The sequence below is a fragment of the Rhinolophus sinicus genome, linkage group LG01 (assembly GCF_036562045.2).
Source record: "Rhinolophus sinicus isolate RSC01 linkage group LG01, ASM3656204v1, whole genome shotgun sequence".
Classification (NCBI taxonomy): Eukaryota; Metazoa; Chordata; class Mammalia; order Chiroptera; family Rhinolophidae; genus Rhinolophus; species Rhinolophus sinicus.
Window position 1 is genome coordinate 176090048 of NC_133751.1, and position 22614 is coordinate 176112661.

At 33.5% G+C, this 22614-nt stretch overlaps 1 protein-coding gene across 2 annotated transcripts in view; it reads left to right on the forward strand.

Moving 5' to 3' along the window:
• CCDC150 (coiled-coil domain containing 150) overlaps positions 1 to 22614 on the forward strand; it is a 74803-nt gene that overhangs the window by 22444 nt on the left and 29745 nt on the right. For both annotated transcript variants that reach the window (XM_074339585.1, XM_074339581.1), the window contains exons 8-13: positions 2372 to 2415; positions 5276 to 5368; positions 9148 to 9272; positions 9521 to 9698; positions 10229 to 10297; positions 19201 to 19314. In XM_074339585.1, the coding sequence (XP_074195686.1) occupies positions 2372 to 2415; positions 5276 to 5368; positions 9148 to 9272; positions 9521 to 9698; positions 10229 to 10297; positions 19201 to 19314 (623 nt within the window). The remainder of the gene's footprint in view (positions 1 to 2371; positions 2416 to 5275; positions 5369 to 9147; positions 9273 to 9520; positions 9699 to 10228; positions 10298 to 19200; positions 19315 to 22614) is intronic.

The window sequence follows — 22614 nt, forward strand, 5'->3', positions numbered from 1 at the left end:
ATTTGCTTTCTAGAAATTTAGATTGAATATTGGATAGTGGAATGTTAATAAGGAAATAAGGCCATTAATCCTTGCTAACCTGCTGAGTCTAACCATCATGTCATACTCTCCATTCTTCAGGTTACCCATCTATTTTGGTTAATCTGTACTTATAGAAATGGGTGGGTTCAAGCCATTTTAGACCTTAATCTCTTCATTTTACAGATGAGTAAACAGAGTTCTTAAAGGTGACAGAACCAGGAAATGGAAGAATCTAGACTTGAAACCAGGTTGCTCAGTCATGCTGCTTCTAACCCAATCAGCCCTTATCATATTACTGTTTTTTAATATGTAGTTGCAAAGCAGTTTTCAGATAGTCTCAGCTATACAGATCACAAAGAGTTACAGTGCAGTGCCTCACATATGAGTAACACTTCATGGTTTACTCAGCGCTTTCACATAAATGATCTCATGTAATATGCAAAACTATTCCTATTTCCCCGATACAAAAGGAATAAATGGCGAAATGAGGCTTGAACCTGGATCTTCTAACTCCAAGCCCAGCGTTCTTGCTAGTGTGCCTTCTCTGCTCTCTGGCTGCAGTGGAGTCAGGGAATAACAAAAGGGAAATGAAAATTATAAAAAACATAAAGCAAAGAGCAATCCATTCAGTGTTCTCACTTAATGATTTTAGCAGAAAGTACTCTTTTTTTTTTTGTTATTGTTGTTCAGTAGTGAATTATTATCTGAAGTTCTCACTGATAATGCCCCAAGATAATTTTCTGTCTTCTTATGATTGCCTGGCTGTCAAAATACGTTACACTTTATGGTGCTGCCACATTACCTCAGTTGAGCCTTACAACAACCTTTTAAGAAAGATAAGGAAGAATAAATGATCTGTATCTGAGGACTCAGTAAATAGAATAGCTGGAACTAAAACACAGATCTTTCTATTGTATTACTTGGCCTTCTGATTGCGTGATGTTTTAATGTTACTTTCTCATTGGATTAATGCTTTATTTTTGAATTTTGTAAAGAATATATGGTAGACCAGTAGAAAAATAAAGATTAAAATAACAGTAATTCAAACATGAGGAAAAGGAAGCCTGTCTGAATACTAACTATATGTATGTGCTTCATACTAATTAATAGACTTTTTACATGCATGCAGTTTTATTACTTTAAGGTACAAATAGTTATGCTAACTAGGTTAATAAAAAGGATGCCTCTAGATATTTGCTTCAATTAATTTAAAAATGTAATTGTTTATTGTGTTTATTAGCAATAAACATGTAACCACTCCCCCCACACACTAATTAAAGTGATTAAATTGTTCTCCCAAGTAAAATAAACACTTCCCTTTCATTCGTACTTTGATTAGGGAAATTTTCAAAGCAGATCTTATAGTTAATTAAGTAAAATTTTCTGTGTGTATCCCACATAAAATGTGACTTTTTATGTGTTTTGTAACTTTCTGGCTTTAGAATACTTAAGCGAAACAAAACTAATAGATTTTTATGAATTTTCTATGAAGCCAGAACATTACTCAGAAAAATTTACATCTTTTGGCTACTAACGTACAACGCCAAACTGTTCCTCTGTTTTCTGTCTTTGGTTTTATTTTCACTCTCTGTATAGTTTCAATTTTTTTTTTTCCATACAAAATCATCCTACTGAGCTCCAGGTAGTATTTTACTGCTAACTAAACATCTATATTTGGATGCCTTGCAGATATCAAAACACATGATGAAAACTTAAGTATTCCAACCCTTCTTACTTGTTCTATGCTCCAAATCTCTATTCCCTCTATTCCCGTGTTGAGTTGAAGAGTCCACCATCCACTCCACTGCCCAAGTCTGAAGGCCAGATATTTTCCTCGACTCAGCTATTCCTTTTATCCCACCAGTCAGCCACCAAGTCCTGACAGTTATCCCTGCTTGTTACTTCACGACTATGTTTTTCTTCTGCATCCCCAGTGGACTGTGTTTTCCTTCTGCATCCCCACTGTCATTGCTGTAAAGCCACCTCTCATTGTTTTACATTTCTAGTTCTAAACTCATCTCCCTGTCTTTATTGAACCTCTGTTAGACTCTAACAAGTTTTTGATCGTGTGCGTCTCCAGCTTAAAAATCTCTCAGTGATTCATTATCATCTATGCATAGAGAAAATGGGACCTCATTTACCATAGCACATGACTCTGAAATAATTTCTTAGTAATTCCCTTAGTTTCTAGTCTATAAAAATATGACAGAAATACTTGTATTCTCTTTATTTACACAAAATACATACCACCCCCCAAATCAAAGCTTCTCAAAGAAAAACATACCTTTCAATTTCAATGTAGTTGTACTAAATTATTATTATCATAGTTATGTGGACTTTTTGTTTTTAGTTTGCAGAGATGACCTCATTTCCAAGTTGGTAGAAGAAAATAAGGTAAGTTTTGAGGTTGGAGAGTGCAGAGGTGTCCTTTCCTCTCTTCACTAAGTAATATTCCCTCACACATGTTGGTTTACAGTCTTTCTGATTCTCCTAAAATCTTTATTAAAAAAAAGTTTCAGTGTAAATGAGTTGTATATTCAGAACTGTTGTCAACCAGGTATTAGGAAAGAAATCTTTCATGTGGTTATTACAGTTGAAAAAGGTGGATTAGCAAAAATAGATACTCATTTGCATTATATGCCTATTACAAATTAATTGTTATAAAGAAACTTTTTTATGAAATGATAGAAATATTAACTAATTTTTGGTGGTGATGGTTGTACAATGTGAATGTACTTAATGCCACTGAACTTAACATGTAAATGTAACACAAGTATTTTTAAGTGAATTATACACTTAAAAATGGTTAAAATGGTATATGTTATGTAGTATCTACTGAGATGATCCTATGTGTTTTATCCTTTATTTTGTTAGTGTGATGTATCACATTAGTTGATGTGTGGATGTTGAACCATCCTTGCATTCGTAGGATGAATCCCAGTTCATCATGGTATATAATCTTTTTAATGTATTGTTGAATCCGGTTTGCTATATTTTGTTGAGAATTTTTGTATCTATGTTCATCAAGGATATTGGCCTGTAATTTTCTTTTTTTGTAATATCTTTATCTGGTTTTGGTATCAGAGTAATGCTGGCTTCATAAAATGAGTTTGGAAGCATTCCTACCTCTTCAATTTTTTGAAATAGTTTAAGGATAGGTATTAATTCTTCTTTGAAGGTTTGGTAGAATTCACCTGTAAAGCCATCTGGTTCTGGACTTTTATTTGTTGGGAGTTTTTTTTAATTACTACTTTAATTTCATTGCTAGTAATCAGTCTGTTTAGATTTTTTATTTCTTCCTGGTTCAGTATTGGAAGCTTGTATACTTCTAGAAATGTATTCGTTTCGTTTAGATTGTCGAATTTGTTGGTGTATAATTGTTCATAGTATTCTTTAATGATTCTTTGTGGTGTCAGTTGTAATTTCTTTTTCATTTATGATTATTTATTTGGGCTGTCTCCTTTTTTTTTTAATGAGTTTGGCTAAAGGTTTGTCTTTTTTATTTATCTTTTCAAAGAACCAGTTCTTAGTTTTATTGATCCTTTCTATTGTTTTTTTAAATTTCTATTTCATTTATTTCCACTAAGATCTAACTATTTCCTTCTTTCTGTTTACTTTGGGGTTTTTTGTTATTATTTTTCTGGTTCCTTTAGGTGGATAGTTATACTGTTTATTTGGGATTTTTTTCTTGTCTCTTGAGGTAGGCCTGTATAGCTATGAACTTCGCTCTTAGAACTGCTTTTGCTGCATCCCATATATTTTGAAAAGTTGTGTTTTTATTATCATTGTTTTCAAGATAGTTTTTGATTTCTTGTTTGATTTCCTCTTTGATCCATTGGTTGTTTAGTAGCATGTTGTTTAGTTTCCACATATTTGTGTTTTCCAGTTTTCTTCCTGTAGTTGATTTCTAGTTTCATGCTATAATGGTTGGAAAAGATGCTTGATATGATTTCATTCTTCTTGAACTTACTGAGGTGTTTTTGTGGACTAATATATTCTCTGTCCTGGAGAATGTTCCATGTGCACTTGAAAAAAAAATGTGTAGTGTGCAGTTTTTAGGTTAAATGTTCTATAAATGTCCATTAAGTTGATCTCATCTAATGTGACATTTAAGGCCATTATTTCTTTATTAATTTTCTGTCTGGTGATATATCTATTGATGTGAGTGAGGTATTAAAATCCCCTACTATTATTGCGTTACTGTAGATTTCTCCCTTTATGTCTATTAATAGTTGTTTTATATACTTACATACTCTTATGTTGGGTGTGTAGATATTTACAATTGTTATATCCTCTTCTTGGATTAACCCCTTTATAATTATGTAATGTCCTTCTATGTCTTTTTTTACATTTTTTTATTTAAAGTCTATTTTGTCTGATATACTCGTAAGTATTGCTACTCCAGCTTACTTTTCATTTCTGTTTGCATGGAACATCCTTTTCCATCTCTTCACTTTCAGTCTGTATGTGTCTTGATTTGAAGTGAGTCTCTTGGAAGCAGCATATAGAAGGGTCATATTTTTTTATCCATTCATCCGCCCTATATCTTTTTATTGGAGCATTATATACATTTACATAGAGTAATTAAGATAAGTATGTATTTCTTGCCATTTTGTTAATTGTTTTAGGGGTTTTTTTATCGTTGTCCTCTGCTCCTTTGTTCTTTTGATTTCTTCCCTTGTGATTTCCTGTTTCTCTTTAGTGTTGTGTTTAGGTTCCTTTCTCTTTGTTCTTTGTATATCTTTTGTAGCTTTTTGGCTTGTGGTTACCATGAGGTTTATGTATAACATTCTTTATCTATAGCAGTCTATTTTAAGCTGATAGGTGTTTAAGTTCCAATATATTCTACAAGGACTGCAGTATTACTACCCCCTCCATGCCTTTATCTTACTGATGTCATATTTTAGATCGTTCTTGTGTTGTGTGTCTCCTAACTACTTATAGTTTGAGTTGAGTTTGATACTTTTTTCTTTTAACCTTTGTAGTATCTTTTTAAGTGTGTGATTTGCTGTGCTTACTGAATATTTAGCTTTACCTATAAGGTTTTTCCCTTTCTCATATATTCTTATTTCTGGTTATGGTCTTTCCTTTTCTACTTAAAGAAAACTATTTAACATTTCTTGCAAAACTGATTTAATGGTGAGGAAGTCCCTTAACTTTTTGCTTGTCTGGGACAGAACAGGTATTTTTATAGAGATACATGTAAAATAGCTCTTACATATAGAAAAGAGAAATTATTATTTTTTTCCTATAGAATGTGCAGATGTCTTTCAACAAGGAACATGAAGAAAATGCATATTTGAGAGCTGAAATAATATCCCTTCATGAAGCATCAGAAAAAGCACAGGTAAGTCTTCCCATTTCTCTAGTATTTTAGATATTATTTAATTTTGTTCAATCAAGGAACCAAGAACCAAGATTAATTCTGATTATATAAATTCATACCATTGCCATCATCCAAATTTTAATTTCTATAAGATCTTCATCTATGAAACATTATCAAATTGAGTACATTTCTCATTTCACTCTCCAAATCTTATGACATATAAGTATATGAAATATACTGCTAAATCATGCGCTAGTTTATATCTTGCCGTTATTTGCTTTCTGGTTTATTCCTTAAATACATACCTTTTCTTTCCCCTTATAAACTTATCATCAGTTCAGTGCCCAGGGCTATATCTTATACTTTCTTTGTATCTTTTATAGCATACCACACAGTAGGAAACTAAGAAATACTTGCTGGATTTTGGAGTTATGTGTAACCATTTTCTATGGGATAGTGGTTCCGAAATTTAACTGATGTTTTATCTATATGCATGTATATGGAAAAGAGTCACCAAATATGCAGACAAACGTTATTTCTCATAGGGCCCTATGAGATAGTATTGATCACTTAAAAGAACTTTTTGTTCGTACAATTTGATTACTTTAATGTTAAGATCATAGTCTTGCTGTACTCTATAACAAATACAAAATAGATATGTTCTTTTATAAAATAATAACAATAACTACTACTATTACTATACTAATAGTAACATTTACTGCACCCATTTTGTTAGGTTGGTGCAAAAGTAATTGAGGTTTTTGCAATTTTTAAACTTTTAAACCGCAATTACTTTTGCACCAATCTAATACATTCCTGGCACTATTCTAAGCACCTTATGTTACTAACAAATTATAATCCTTGCAGAACTATTATAGAAACTATTATTATTCTCATTTTAAAGATAAGGAAGTTGATATGCAGAGAGGATTAATAATAGCCAATAAGTGGCAGAGTTAGAATTTGGGTGCAGGCAGTCTGGCTCCAAAGAAAATTAGCTATTTCTTTTCAAGGAGCAAGAGTTCTTTTCTCCTCTGTCTCACCTCCCAGGTATTCCTTGATGAACAATTTGTACATCCGGTTATAATTTTAAAATGCCCCTGAATGTGTTCCTAACTACTGTACTACACATACCACTTATGATGCTTTCCAGATAATCTTTCATTTATCTTTCCTTTCTTATTCCTTTTTTGAATGTTATTCTATTAATCTTTCAGTTATTTGTCCCCATCCTTGAAGAACTTGTTCATTAAAACATAAGATCCTTGCCAAATATACTTTGCAAAAATAACTGGTAATTAAGATAAATATTTTCCACAAGAATACAAATCTCAAAATAGCAAAAGGACAAGAGAAGTATAAAGTAACTACATGTATGATAGATCTGTTGCACAAAAGATTAGTGTTTTATTTTGGAAGGTTAATCTTGTAAAATGGCACGGTCATCTATATTTTACTTTTTATGAATATGTAATTGGTGATAAAGGAGCTTAAATATTTTGTGTTATCAGCTAAACAATTCTGAATGCTCACCATCCAATGTTAGGAATAGATTTCTACATTACTGGCCAGGCTTCTATATTGTAAATTCTATTCTGTAGATACCGTGCTATGTCTGACCAGTGTTTAAAATGTGAGGAACGGAAGATCAGTAAACTGCCGAATGCTTTGGTTGCTCCTTCTAATTTAGAATTATTTAGGGTGTTGACTCCAAATATTTGACCAGTATTTTATAATTTAATAATATATCATTGGGGTAGGTTAAATAAATTAGGTTCACATATTTAGTGAAATACTATGCAGTCATCAAAAATGATGTTACATAAGTAAAAATAATTATTTATAAGAGAGATCTAGGATTTGCAATATACGTTATCTTAGGGTTTGAATGACCAACTAACTAGTTAGTGTTCAGAGCTGAACAACATGCTTCAGGCTGTTAGTATGGAAAATGCCCAAATTATTGCTGACCATCAAGCCATTCTGCAGGTACTCATTTAACACCAGTCAGTTTCTGGTAGAGTCAACAGGAAACCTCCTTGGCTAAGAGGTCAGGAAATGCACATGGCCAACTGGATAAATAAAATATTTTAACATTAATTTCAAGAAATTAACTGAATTTTTTTTTTGATTGGTGGTTTTCAGTTTTCATCAGCAGGGTCATTTGTCCTTACACTAAGTACTTTCTTAATGGTTTCTTCTCAAATATCATTACTTTAGGAAAACTAATTACCTGCCCATTATTTATGGAATCATGGAGAACACTTATGAATGACCCTAAAGTACCTACCTTTTCCCCAAATATCTATGCTTTTTCATTTTACTTATGTCATTCCTTCCACTGAGAATGAACTTTATCTTCAACTCTTTGAATCCTATTCATTCTGTAAGACTCACTTTCATCATGATGCTTGATCAGAAGGGATCAGTTTTTTGTTTCAACTTATGCTCTTGGGACAGTAAACAGACAATAATGATAATAGCTGTCATTTTTTTGGAGCATACTTAACCATACTTACCACCAAGCATTGTGTTAAGGATTTTACATATATTACCTCCTTTAATTTTAGCAGTCGTTATGTAAAGTGATATTCATTATCTTCATTTTAACCGATAATGAAATTTAGAGAAGTTAATCAACTTGTTGGAAGTCATCTAGCTAGTAAGGGGTAGAGCTGGATTTAAACCTAAGTCTGACAGTAGAGTCAATGTTTTTAATCATATATTATACTGCCTCTCTTTTCTGCATTCCAAGTAGTAATTTATGTGCATGGCTCCTTTCTTGTATAACATTGTGAGTTTCATAAAGGACATTGTCTTATATCTTTGTTATTTCCCACGATGCTAAGCATGTTTTGCACATAACAAGTACTCAACAAATATTTTTCATTAATTCAACAAACATTTAGTGTTTACCCTGTACAGGTATGATGTATAGGTCTTACTCGGTATAGGTCTAAATTGGATTATAGTAGTGAACAATTCAAAATCCCTACTTTCATGGAACTTACAATTTAGTAGGCTGAATAAAGTCACATATGTAAGTAGACTGAACATTGTCACAAACATTTTAAAACTCTGGGATATTATACAAGTGGGATTTCATTTTACCAGTGTGAAGCTTTGCTTTGCAATCAAATATTATTAAAATACAAGTGTTAATTTAAAACATATTTATAGAAGTAATTGTTAATATGTATTATATTTGCAAAAGCTTTATAAATTGTACATAGAGAGGGTATGAATAAAAATGTTGTTCTGATAATTCCAAATGGGGAACCAGAGAAGATAAACTGTGCACAACAATTGTTGTAACAGTATCTGAGTACAATTTTCAGATATTCTTGAAAGAATCCACAGCAAATTATTAAATATGAGTGTCCTTGGGAGTAGGATTATTTGGAAAAGGTCAGGGAGATACAGAGGGAGGGGTCTTTTCACTTTATATTTATATCCATTGATATTGTTTTACTTTTTAAAATATGTATATTGAAATGTTAAAGTACCAAAATTATTCTTAATATAAATTTTGTATCTATAGTATGTTCATTTTAGGAGTTTTATTAATTTCGCAGGAAGCGAGGTAGACAATGCATCTTGATTGTTGCCTAATAGAGGAATAAAATGATAGCATTATGGTCAAGTCAGAGTGGGTACAAAGCTGGGCATTAAAATAAACATTTTTTAAGAGAAGTAATTTGTCTTTTGTAAGCTAATTCAGTATCTTAGATCAGTTATTTTGAATGATACCCTATCAAATGACTTTCTGGCATCTCAGCTTTTAATATTACTTCTAACAGGTAGAACAGAAAATGATGACACAGACAGTTCAAGAACAAAATTTACTGCTGGATGCAGCCCATGCCAGTATCTCAAGTGAGCTACAGACTGTTCAGAATGAGAAAACTCAACTCCAAGTACATCTGTAAGTAAATTGTGGGCAACTTCTTATGCATCTTTTGTTGTTGCATTTGTATTTCTTATCTTTAATGAAAATGTTTAATTCTGCATTTGCTGGGCCAAGCGCAAAAAGACCCTGCCCTCAACTAACTAGTTTTGTTAGAACATTTTGGTAACTGCTCTGAGGCCGAAGATATGTTCTATAGGAACATTTAGCCTTTCTGTTAAAGCGCTCTCATTTAGCTTTCATATCTCCTGATTCTCTTCCTGCAGGGACCACTTAATCCTTGAGCATAACCAGTATATCCAGAAAGTACAGGATGCTGAGAAGAGGACAGCAATGCAAAAAGAGCTGCTAGAATCAACTATTGCAAGATTGAGAGGTGAATTGGAAGCATCAGTGCAAGAGAAGATGTCTCTGCTAGAAGAGAAAGAAAGACTTCAGAGAGAGGTAGGTAGAGACAGAATTATGTTAGCTCCTGGTTGTGGTGGTCATCTTGTTTAGAATTATATTTTAAATGCAAAAAAAACAAGAAATATAACCCAGAGGCAGATTGTCTGAGTCTTTAGATAGCAAATCTATGCCTTTTAGCATGGGAAGTAGTCTGTGCCAAGTAGTATATACCCTTATACAGCATTACCGAATGTTAACTAATAATTCACACATCCTCATTAAGGGATCATATTTTAAACATCTATTTCCCTCGAAGGAGTGGAACAATGTAGGTTAAGGGGGAACAGCCCTGCCTTCCTAGTTAGGAAGGAACCAGCAGAGTCTGACGTGCAGACGTGTCTTTCTAATTTCAGGGCTATTTGTGAAGTCTGCTCTGCTTCAGAGACTCCCTGAGTGGCCCCTTTTCTGAGAGGATATGCTATCTCTGCAGTGTAGGTATTAATTGATATGCAGGATGTGTCTGCTATAGTAGAGCCTGTCAGCTGCTTTAACATTGACGCATTTCTTTTTTCTTCCCCCTGGGGCAGGTTAATAAAACAGAGAAAGAAATAGCACAAGAAAAACACAATTTGGAAAAGGAATTAGCTAAAAGCAAGGTATTCCACGTTTGATTTATTTCACTATATTTCTTCTGTATTGCAGCTTTCTGTATCACCTGATCTTAATGAGACAGTGGGTTATTTTGTTGAATACCAAGATATGGGGGAATAGAGAAGCCACGAAGCTGGCTGCAACTCAAAGCTCTCCAGTCTCTGCAGCAATGAGGCTGCTTCTGGGGGACACTGGCTTGTTGAGCATCTGTTTGCCAGTGAGTCATCACTGCCTCCAGCGCTGATGTTCACAGAGTAGTTTAGCCAAGAAGTCCCCTGAGAGTGAGTTACGGAGCCTGTGGGAGGCGAAGGCATGATTGCTGACCGTGATGAGGTTTTTATTTAAAAAAAAAAAAAAAAGGTAACTTAGGCTTCCTAAGTACCTATTAGCTCCTGCCACTTTATCTGCAAGTTACCTTTTTCTGGGTTCTAAAAAGATGGAATGGCCAGAGAAACAAATACAGTTCTTATTCAAATCAAATAAAAAAAACACTCTTTAAGACATTGCTACTTGCATTTCAAAATTTGAAGAGAGTTAAGATTATGTATCACTGCTATCTAGAGAATACATCTAGACCATCAAGGAGAATCAGCCTACCCCAGACCATAAATCCAGCAGCAGATGTTGATACAGTCATCAAGCCTTGACTGTTTCTTGGCTTCTGGCTCAACTAAACAGAATTTGTATTACTATATATATGTGAACTTCTAATTTGAAAATTGGAGCAGGAGGAAAGCTAAATTCTTAGCCCAAGCTCAAATACCATTCACCAAGCTGCTCCCTGTGGTTTAGTCACTCGTATCAAGTAAATTGAAAATAGTGCACCCTAAAAATCATTGCATGAAGCTAACTTCCTGTGGCAAGGACTTTACTGGTGTCCATTTGGCCTCAAATAATGCTGTTTAAAATTTGGGAAAATTGGTGACTACTATTAAATTCATTAATGCTTTTTGCTTAAAAAGGTTCGTGAATGTTCTATGGCTAATGCAAATGCGGTATATCTGTGATTTTAAAGTAGCATTATTATTTTGCTTGTCTGATTTCAATTGTGTTAAGGCAGTCTGAGTGTACGTTGATGGGAACTGAAAATACTTGCTCAGTAGAAAGGTTGTATTAGGCCAAATGATAATGCTTATATAGAGTCCTACTTTTTTGGGTCTAATTGATATTTTTTTAAAATGCATATTCTTTGTAAAGCTATGGTTTCTTTAAAATCAGGCCTTATGAGTTATAATTTACATACAGTGAAATTGACCCTTTTTTTAGTATACAGTTCTATGAGTTTTGACAAACATGTGCAATAATGTAACCACCACCACAATCAAAATATAGAACATTTCTATCACCCCAGAAAGTTCCTTGTGCCCCTCTGTAATCAACCTCTTCCTCTATCCACATCCCCTGGCAGCCGCTAATCTGTTTTTCTGTCCCTTTTCCAGAATATCATGTAAATAGAATCATACAATATGTAGCATTTTAAGTCTGGCTTCTTTGATATAACATAAGGCATTTGACATTCATCCATGTCATGTGATCGTTTATGTTCAATATCTGGATATAGCACAGTTTCTTTACCCATTTGCCAATTGGAGGACATTTGGGTTGTTTCCAGATTTGGGCAATTATGAATAAAGCCTGTGTAAGTATTCACAAATGAACATATATTTTTATTTCTCTTGGGTAAATATTAGGAGTTGGATTTCTGGATCCTATGGTAAATAGATGTTTGACATAATAACAAACTACTCAAATGTTTTCCAAAAGATCTGTATCATCTTGCATTTTGCACCAGTAACATATGAGTTCCAGTTTCTCTATATTCTCACCAGCACTTGGTATTGTCAATTCCTTTAATTGTAGCCATTATAACTGGTGTGTAGTGATAATCATTGTGGCTCTAATTTTCATTTCTCCAAAGACTAAAAATGAGTGTCTTTTCATTGGCTTATCTGCCATCCACAATTTGAATTGTCTCTTCAAGTCTTTTAACCATTTTTAATTCACTTTGTTTTCTTACTGTTAATTTTTCAGAGATTTTAAAATATAACCTCATATCAATTCTTACGTAAAAAAATTATATTTGTATATAAACAAATCTTTTGTCAGGTATGTGTTTTACATATATTTTCTTCCATTGCATGTTTTATCTTTTCATGCTCTTTCAAAGAGTAGAAGTCTTATAGTTTGATGAAATTGAGTTTATCAATTTTTAAAATTCTGTGGATTATATTTTTTGTATTATATCTAAGAAATTTTTACCTAACCTAAGCACAAAGATTTTCTCCTTTGTTCCTCTCTAGAAGTTTTATAGTTTTAGGTTTTACGTTAGGTCTATGATCCTGTTCAAGTTAATCTTTGTATATCATTTAAAGTACAGTTCAAGATTCATGTTATTGTCAGGTAAATGACTGTTTTAGTACCTTTTATTTTTTAGATATAATTAATATACCATAAATTCACCTTCTTTAAATATACAACTCAGTGGTTTCTTAGTATATTCACAAGTTTGTGCAAATATCACTATCTAATTCTAGGACCTTTTTATCACTCCAGAAAGAAACCCAGTACCCATTAGCAGTCACTCCCTATTCGCCCCTATGGCCAGCCCCTGGCAATTACTATTTTCCTTTCTGTCTCTGGATTTACCCATTCTGGACATTTCATATAAATAGAATAAAACAGGATATACCCTTCCAGTTCTGGCTTCTTTCACTTAGCATGATGCTTTCAAAATTTATCCATATTGTAGCATATGTCCGTACTTCCTTCTATTTATAGCTGACTAATATTCTATTGTATGACTATATCATACTTTTGTTTATCCATTCATCAGTTGATAGACATTCAGACTGTTTATACTTTTTGGCAATTAAAAACAACACAATGAATGTTTGCACAATTTTTTGGTGAGCATATGTTTTAAATTTTCTTTGTTGTACACCTAGGAGTGAAACTAGTGGGTCATGTGATGTATGTTTGTGATCAGAAACTTCCAAACTTTTACAAAGTGACTGTACCATTTTACAATCCTAACAGCAATGTGTGAGGATTCCAATATCTCCACATCCTTACTTACACTTGTTATTGTCTGCTTTAAAAATTTATCACACAAACAGCAGTCTCTATCCTTACAGCTCAGCTTTGTTCCAGCAAAATGTTAAATAAAGGATGTTCATGATTTCAAGATTTTCCAAGACTGGGCTCCCCACCACTGAGATGTGGATGTACTTGCTTTGAAGCTAAAAAAGTTCTGGACCTACCTCAATAGCTTTTGCTGTTTGTTCTTTTGTTTCAAATTCCATAAAGGCAAATCCCTCTGGACTTACAATGTGGTATTCTTATAGAGAAACACTACTACATTTCCCCAATACTCTTTCAATCCATCTGTGATTAACATTTTTGGGAAGTAACTCCTATGGTAAATTTGAAGCAATATTAAATATATAAGGATTCTTACTTAATAAGGTCAATAAATTTTTACTTCAATATTAAAAAAATGAAAAATAAAATTTATTCTACCCATCTTAGTGGGTGTGAAGTATCTCACTTTTTTTTTTTTTAATTCGGGTGCAGTTCACATAATATAAAATCAATCATTTTAAAGTGAGCAGTTCAGTGGCATTTAGCACATTTTCAATGTTGTGCAGTACCACTTCTGTCTAGTTCCAAAATATTTTCATCACCCCAAAAGGAAACTTCACTCTCTTTAAGCAATTACTCCTCATTCCCTCTTTCCCCCAGCCTCTGGCAACCACCAGTCTGCATTCTGACTCTCTAGATGTATCTGTTCTGGGTATTTCATACAAATATAATCATACAACATGTGGACTTTTGTGTCTGGCTTCTTTCACTTAGCATGTTTTTTGAGATTCATTCACATTATTATATGTATCAGTACTTCATTCTTTCTAATGGCTGAGTAATATTTATTGTGTATATATAGTGTTGATTCTTTTTAAGATTTTTATTTATACAGTTGACTCTTGAACAACATGGGTTTGAACTGCATGGGTCCAATTATACATGGGTCTTTTTCAGTAAATACTGTACGTTTCTAGACCTGTGGCTGGAAGTCCACAGATGCGGAGCGCCAATGATATGCATTGATCTATGCTATTTTATGTAGGGGACCTGAGCATCTGTGGATTTTGGTATCCGCAGGTGTCGTGGATCCAATAACCTCCAGATACTGAGGGACAACTTAAGTTTTGGGGGGAATCAAAGATATATGAGTACATGGTTTTCAACTATGCTGGTGCTCTAACCCCTGCATACACACCACAATTTATCTCTTCATCTCTTGATGGACATTTGCACTCTTTCATCCTTTTGGCTGTGGTGATTAGTGTGTGTGTATTTGTTTAAGTACTTGTTTTCAATTCTTTGATATATATGCCTAGGAGTGGAATTACACTAGCAATGTACAAGGGTTCCAATTACTCCACATCCTCGGCACATAATTTTCATTTTTTGATTATAACTATCTTCGTGGGTGCAAAAATGGTTTCTCATTGTGGTTTTGATTTGCATTTCCCTAATGATTAATGTTGATCATCTTTTTATGTGCTTATTGGCCATTTGTGTATCTTCTTTGGAGAAATGTCTGTTTAGATCCTTGGTCTGTTTTTAAACTGGGTTAAGTTGTAAGAGTTCTTTATATATTCTGGACCATAGACCGTTACCAGAGTGATTTGCAGATATTTTCTCGCATTCTATGGATTGTCTTTTTAAAGTTTTAGATTTTTATGATATGAAAAACCATTTTACCTAGTTTTTTCTTTGGTTGCTTGTGCTTTATGTGTCACATCTGGGAAACTGTTGCCTAGTCCAAGGTCTCAAAGATTTATACCTGTTTTCTATTCTGAGAATTTTATAGTTGTACATTTTATAGTTAGGTCCATTTTGAGTTAATTTTATATATGTATGAGATAGAGATTCAAGTACATTATTTTGCCTGTGGATATCCAGTTGTCCCAACACCATTTGTTGAAAGTACTATTCTTTCTATAGAAAAATATCAATTAAGTAAACAGTTAATTAATCAATTAATTGTCAAAATCAATTAACCATAGATGTATGGGCTTATATCTAGACTCTCAATTCTATTAGGTTGGTGCAAAAATAATTGTGGTTTTTGCAATTATTTTTAACCTTTTAAACCACAATTACTTTTGCACCAACCTAATATTGCATTGATCTATATGTCTGTTGTTATGCCAGCACCACACAGTTTGATCACTATAGCTTTGTATTAAGATTTGAAATAGAGATGTGCAAGTCCTCCAAATTTTTTTTTCAAGATTGTTTTGACTATTCTGGATCCTTGCATTTCTATTTAAAAATTAGGATTAGCTTTTTCATGTCTGCAAAAAAAGGACAGGTGAAATTTTGATAGGATTTGTATTCAAATTGTTTTGGAGATTATTACAATCTTAATACAATATTTGATATATTTTGCATATAAAAATTGTGTTATCTGCAAATAGAGAATTTTATTTCTTCCTGTCCAACGTTGTGCTTCCTTTTATTTTTCTTGTGTAATTGCCTTGACTAGAACTTCCAATACTATGCTGAAGTGGTGAGAATAGACATCCTTATCTTGTTTCTGATCTTAGAGAGAAAGTTTTTAGTTTGTCGTCATTAAGCATGATGTTAGCTGAGGGCTTTTTGTAAATTCCCTTTATTATGATGATGAGGAAATTACCTTATATTCCTGGTGTGTTGAGAATTTTTATCCTGAAACTGTGTTTAATTTTGTCAAATGCTTTTTCTGTGTCTATTGAAATAATACTGTGGATTTTGTCATTTACTCTGTTACTATGGTGTAGTACTTAATGGATTTCAAATGTTGACTCAAACTTTAATTCCTGGAATAAATTTTTCTTGGTCATGGTGCATAATCCTTTTTGTGTGGCTGGATTTGGATTGCTGGCATTTTGTAGAGGATTTTTGTATCTATATAAATAAGGAATATTGTTCTGTAGTTTCCTTGTAATGTCTTTGTCTGGTATTAGTATCAATGTAATATTGGCCTCTTAAAGTGATTTTGTGATTCCTTCCCTTAAAATTTTGGGGAAGAGTTTGTGAGGGGTTGGTGATAATTCTTCTTTAAATGTTTTGTAGAATTCACCAGTGAAGCCATCTGCTTCTGGGTTTTTCTTTGTGGGAAATTTTTTTTTTGTCTTACTTGTTTTTAACTATTATTATTGATTTATTTCTTTTCTTGTATAGGTGTATTCAGATTTTCTGGGTTTTTTTTAAAGTCAGTTCAGTATTTAGGTGTTTCTATGAATTTGTCCATTTCATCTGTTATTTCATTTGTTGGCATACAGCTGTTCATAGAAGCCCCTTTTATTTCTGTAAGTTCAGTAGTAATGTCCTTTCCTTTTTTCCGAACATTAGTAACTTGTGTTTTCTCTATTTTTTTCTTGGCTAGTATAGCTAAAGGTTTGTCAATTTTGCTGATCTTTTCAAAGAACCAACTTGGTTTTACTGATTTTCTCGATTTTTCTATTCTCTATTCTATTTCTGCTGTAATTTTTATTAGTTAATTTCTTCCTTTTGCTTTGGGTCTATTTTGCTCTTCTTTTTCTAGTTTCTTAAGATAGAAGCTTAGGTTATTTATTTGAGATATTTGTGGGGTTTTTTTAATTTATTGAACTTTATCTCAACAGGGAAAATGATGAATGAGAAAAGCCAGCACGAAGCAACACAGCAGATAGTATAGTAGTGATGGAGGTGACGTAGCTTCCTCGGGAGTGGGACTGGAACCGGGGACTTGATTAGGTGCTATGCATCAGTAGCATTTTGAATGCAAGGGATGATTGAACGCAGCACATGCATTTCTGTACAGCTGTGGGGACTTGATAGCAGTGCTCATCTCTCAGGCTTCAATTTTTCTTAAGTTCTGAAGTCCAAAATAAGCTCCACTGAGCTGAAATCAAGGGGTCAGCAGGGTTGTGCTCCTTTTGAGGCTCTAGAGAAAAACCTGTTTCTTGCCTCTTCCAACTTCCGGTGGCTGCCCGACATCCCTTGGTGTATGGTCATTCCATAGCCTCTCTATCTTCTTCACACTGCCTTCTCCTCTGAAGGCCAGTATTTGTTCTTTTTTAATATAGGTGTCTACAGCTGTAAAATTCCTTCTAAGCACTGCATTAGCTGAATACTATAAGTTTTGTCATGCTGTATTTTCATTTTAGTCATCTCAAAGTATTCTTTAATTTCCCTTGTAATTTCCTCTTTGATCCATTGATTTTTTTAGACGTGTGTTAATTTTCCCATATACTGGGGGTGCCAAAAAATGTATACACATGATTTGTATTCATCTTTTGTTATCAGTATATATTGGGCATTACAATTTTAATACAGTTTTTTCCTGTCTTAAAATGTGTATACATTTTTTTGGCACCCTCTATATGTGAATCTCCAAAATGTCCTTCTTTTATTGATTTCTAATTTTATTCCATTGTAGTTGCAAACATACTTAGTGTCATTTCAATCCTTTCAAATTTATGAAGAGTTTTCTCTATGGCCTAACATTTTTATATAACTTTTACATGTACCTGTGTTTCTTCTCTTACTCGTTATTTCTTAATGTGGATTCCAGTTATTATCTAGTGCCCTTTTATTTTATCCTAAAGAATTCCCTTTGGTGTTTCTTATAAGGCATATTTTCTAGCCCCACAGTCCAGACCCCACCAAAAGGTGGACCCTGGTAAATTACCCCACAGAATTGTGGTTGGGATTAGAGAGAATCGACCTTTTAGCAATATTGAATCTTCTAATACATGAATATGACTTCTCTCTCAATTTTATTTATTTTTTTTTATTTCATCAATATTTTGTAATTTTCAGCATGTGAAATATTGAGCATTTATTTTAGATTTGTATAAAGAATTTCATGGATTTTGTAGTTATAAGTGGTTCTTTTTAGAAAAGTCAGTTTCAAGTTGTTTTTTGCTAGTTTATAAAAATACAATTGATTTGATGTTGTAGCCTTCAACCTTACTAAACACACTTCTTCTAGTATTTTATTTTTTTTGTAGATTCTTTGGGATTTCCTATGTAGACAATCATGTCCGTTGTAAAGACACAGTTTGATTTCTCCCTTTCCAATCTGTATGTCTTTTATTACTTTTTCTTGCCTTATTGCACCAACTATCACCTCCTGTATGATATTGAATAGGAATGGTAAGAGCAGGGAGATATCCTTGTCTTTTTGCCAATCTTAGGGGAAAAATATTGTCTTTCACCATTAGGATTGATATTAGTTACATGTTTTTTATGCATACACTTTATCAGGTAGAAATGGTTCCCTTCCATTTTTAATTTGCTGAGTTTTTATCATGAATCAATGATGAATTTTGTGAAATGCTTTTTCTGCATCTAGTGAGATGTTCATGTGGTTTTCCTCATGTCTATTGATGTAAATTATGCAAATTGATTTCGAATGTTGAACAAGCTTTGTGTTACTGGGACAAACTTCACTTGGTCGTGATTAGTTGTCCTTTTTGTATATTGCTGGATTCCTTTTGCTAATATTTTGTGGAAGATTTTTGCATCTTTATTTATAAGCTTGAATTAATATTTAAATAAATGCCAAGTACCAGAAGGACTTCCATTTCTAGTAAATGTGAACTGTGTAATTTATAATAACCCTCCTGCTGAAGACAACTACAAAAGATGAAAAAATATAAAAGAAAAGAAAAATAAATTATTTTAAATCATCATAAAGCTATGAGATTGAAAATCCCCAAATATAAATACAGGAATATGTTCTTAAGATGCCTTCTATTTTATAGTTACAAATGTCATTTGAAAATAAGGTAATATTTTTAGATCTGGCATAGATATATTTATCTATTTATAGATAATAAATGGATTCCTCTTTTCCTTTTGTTTTTCAAAGGCAGACGTAAGTGTATTAACTCACAACCTACAGACCCTAGAGGAAAAGAATAAGCTCCTGGCAGATCAGATGGCTTCCCTAGGACTTCAACAAGAGACTTCTGATTACCATGGGGTGGGTATAAAAAGGTCAGTCTAAGGTAGGAATTAATAACTAATGAGTTAAAAAAAAATCAGAAATCAGGAGATGGGTATTTTCATTTGTTTGTGTTTTAATAATTACCATAAGTCCTGAATAATTCAGGCTAAATATGGCAGCAATCCCAACAGCATTCAAAAGATAAAGAATTTTTGCATTAAACAAGAATTTAATGCAGCTTAAACATCTGCCTACACAGATGATCTATAAAACTGAAAAGCACAAATATTTCTAATGTTTTACAAACATTTTCTCTCCCATAAATTTTGGGGAAGAAACTTGTATTTTTTCCCTATCTGAGAGTTTCCTCCATTAGGTAAGTTTGATTTCTAAAAACTATTTAACAAGGTCAATGAATTACAAATAAATTGTAGCGTTCTTAAAATAGCTTCTCCAAGTGAAGGGGATTTAAAGAGATGATTGGTCTGTTAAGCAGCTAGTAAGTTTCCTGTGTCCTTTTGAATACTTGAAAAAAATTAGTTATTGCTTCTGTAACACGTAAGTAATCTTTGAAAATTCCATGGAAGGCCCTAATGTGGGTTCATCTTAATCTGAGCTAAATTCTCTCTGTGTCATAAACTGTTCATTACTTCAACTATTAAAAAGTTACATAAAGTATAAATCCTTTTACATTTTCTTATCTTTAGAGCCAGACTGCCTAGGTTTCAATAATTCTTGGGGACAATCCTTAATATCTTTATGAGCCTCAGTTTCTTAATCTGTCAAAATGGGGATAGTAATACTATTGTTCTTTGGTTGTTTGAGGATTAAGTTAATATAATACATGTTAAGCATGTAGCTAACATTTATTGAATTCTTGGTATCTGAACTGACCCAGGAAAAAAGCCTTAAATTCCTATTGGAGTGACAAGATGCATTAGCTCTCATTTCTGCTGCTATCTCAGACCAACCCTCCCTCCTCTGAGATTAAAGATTCATCCATGTCCTTAGCTTGTTGGTCAGCCCTAGCTGGGCTTATCCACCTACCTGGTTTTGGTCGCTCTGGAAGACCACATCTCTATCTGCCTGATTTCTTTCGTGCCCCCACTGCCAGGGAGCAGGCCTGTGGCCTTACCTTATTATTGACTTTGACAGGTCTTGTTAGTAATTTGGTCAAAATTGATTCTTGCCTGCAGACTACAACTCTTGATTAAGGTCTCCTAGTGATAACCCACACTTCAGCTCCAGATCACTGATCTATGTTTTCACAGAGACTCTTCTCTGACCAAGCTTGCCTGGAAGTGTTTCAATTGGCTGTAGGAGTCTCAGGAATGAGGTTGAGATTTCAGGATTTTTTTTGTTTTAATCTTAGCTATGTCATTAAACCTATTGCCATTCAATGTTGGCAGTATATTTTTGTTCTTTGAGAGTTAACACTTGAAATTCTCAATAAAAGCTACCTCTTAATTGATTTTTGGAGATACACGTATGAGTGTGTTGTGTATGCCCCCTCCTTCCTCTCACACGCAGATTTGAACTCAGACAGAACTGGTTTCAACCCTTAGCTCCATTTAGTGTGTGACTTGAGCAGATTCTTAACCTCTATGGCCTTGATTGCCAAGGTGATCTTCCTGTGAGGTACCCACAGCATACTATGCATAACTGTATCAGAATAAATACTACATCAAGTAGAAATTGACCTGATCATGCATCTGCCTTCACTCTTTTAATGCAAGAACAGTAGTTACTAATCTTTATATTCCCTTGCCTACCATAGTGCCTAATACATAATGGGAGTTTAAGAAACATTGATTGAGTAGAACACAAAGAGGGTCATCTCCGTCTTGCCAGACTGAGGATTAAATGTCATATTGTGTGTAAAGTGTCCATCAGAAGTCCTAGCGTACAGTATCCCTGTATAAATATTATTCTCTTATTTATTTTCCTCACACTTCCTAATTCTAGGTTTATTTTTGCCATTTCAGCCTTTAATGATGGTGCAATGAGTCCATTTACACTGAGAACCTCAGTGAGAAAAGTTACAGTAGCAAATTGTCTTCTTATCTTTTTTTTTTTTATGTTTTTATCTCCGTTACCTTTATGTGATGTTTAAATGTATAGTGCTCTATGTGTAGGGTTTACCATCTTCTGCTTCTGCCTGTTTGTTAGTAATTTTACTCATAGTTTTGTATCATTTTTGTCTTTTTGTTTAAGGTAGAATAACCTCCTTCAGTATTTCCTGTAATGCAGGCTTTGTGGTGGAAAATTCCCTCAGCTTCTGTATATCTGGAAAGGTCTTTATTCCTCTTTCATCTCTAAAGGATAACTTTGCTGGATATATTCTGGTAATTTCTTTGCTGGTAATTTCCCTCTTTCAATAGTTTTAATATTTGATTCTACTCCCTCCTTGTCGAGTTTCTGCTGAAAAATCTGATGATAATTTAATGGGCTGTCCTTTGTAGGCTATTGTCTTCTTTTCTCTGGCTGCTTTGAGAATTCTTCCTTTGTCATTAATTTTTGACAGCTTCCATATAATGTGCCTTGGAGAAAGCCTGTTGGGATTGAAGTAATTAGGTGTTCTGTTTGCTCCTTGGATTCGAGGATCCAGTTCTTTCCATAGGTTGGGAAGTTCTTGTCAACTATTTGCTTAAACAGACTCTCTGTGCCCGTCTCCCTCTTTTCTCCTTCTGGTATACCCATTATTCTTATATTGTTCTTTCTGATGGAGTCAGATAGTTCTTGTAGAGTTCTTTCATTTCTTCTAAGTCTCAAGTCTCTCTCTTCTATCTGCATCATTTCCAGATTTTTATCTTCTATATCACTAATTCTTTCCTCCTATCTGGTCAGCTCTATTTCCTAAGCTCACTATTTAGTTCTTCATCTCTTATATTGAGTTCTTCAGCTGCAGAATTTCTATTTGGTTCTTTTTTAAGATTTTATTCTCTTTGGTAAAATGTTGATTTTGTTTGTTGATTTTATTTCTGAGTTCATTAAGCTGCCTATCTGAGTTTTCTTGCATCTCGTTGAGTTTTTTCAGAACTGCAATCTTGAATTTTCTGTCATTTAAGTCACATATTTCCATGTCTTTAAGTTTCTTTTCTGGAGATTTTTCATTTTCTTTCTGAGCTGCCTTTTTACCTTGGTTATTCATGGTAATAGATGAATTGTTTCTCTTCTTGGGCATTTATGGAATGATTTCTGCAGTAAGTTGATATGAAGAGGTCTTTCTTTTGTTTTCCAGTAGGTAGCACTGGAGCATTTTATTTTATCTTGCCCTGTTCCAGCTTCATGTGGTGGTGGAAGATTTCCTGGGGAGGTGGGCGTCTCTGTGACCAG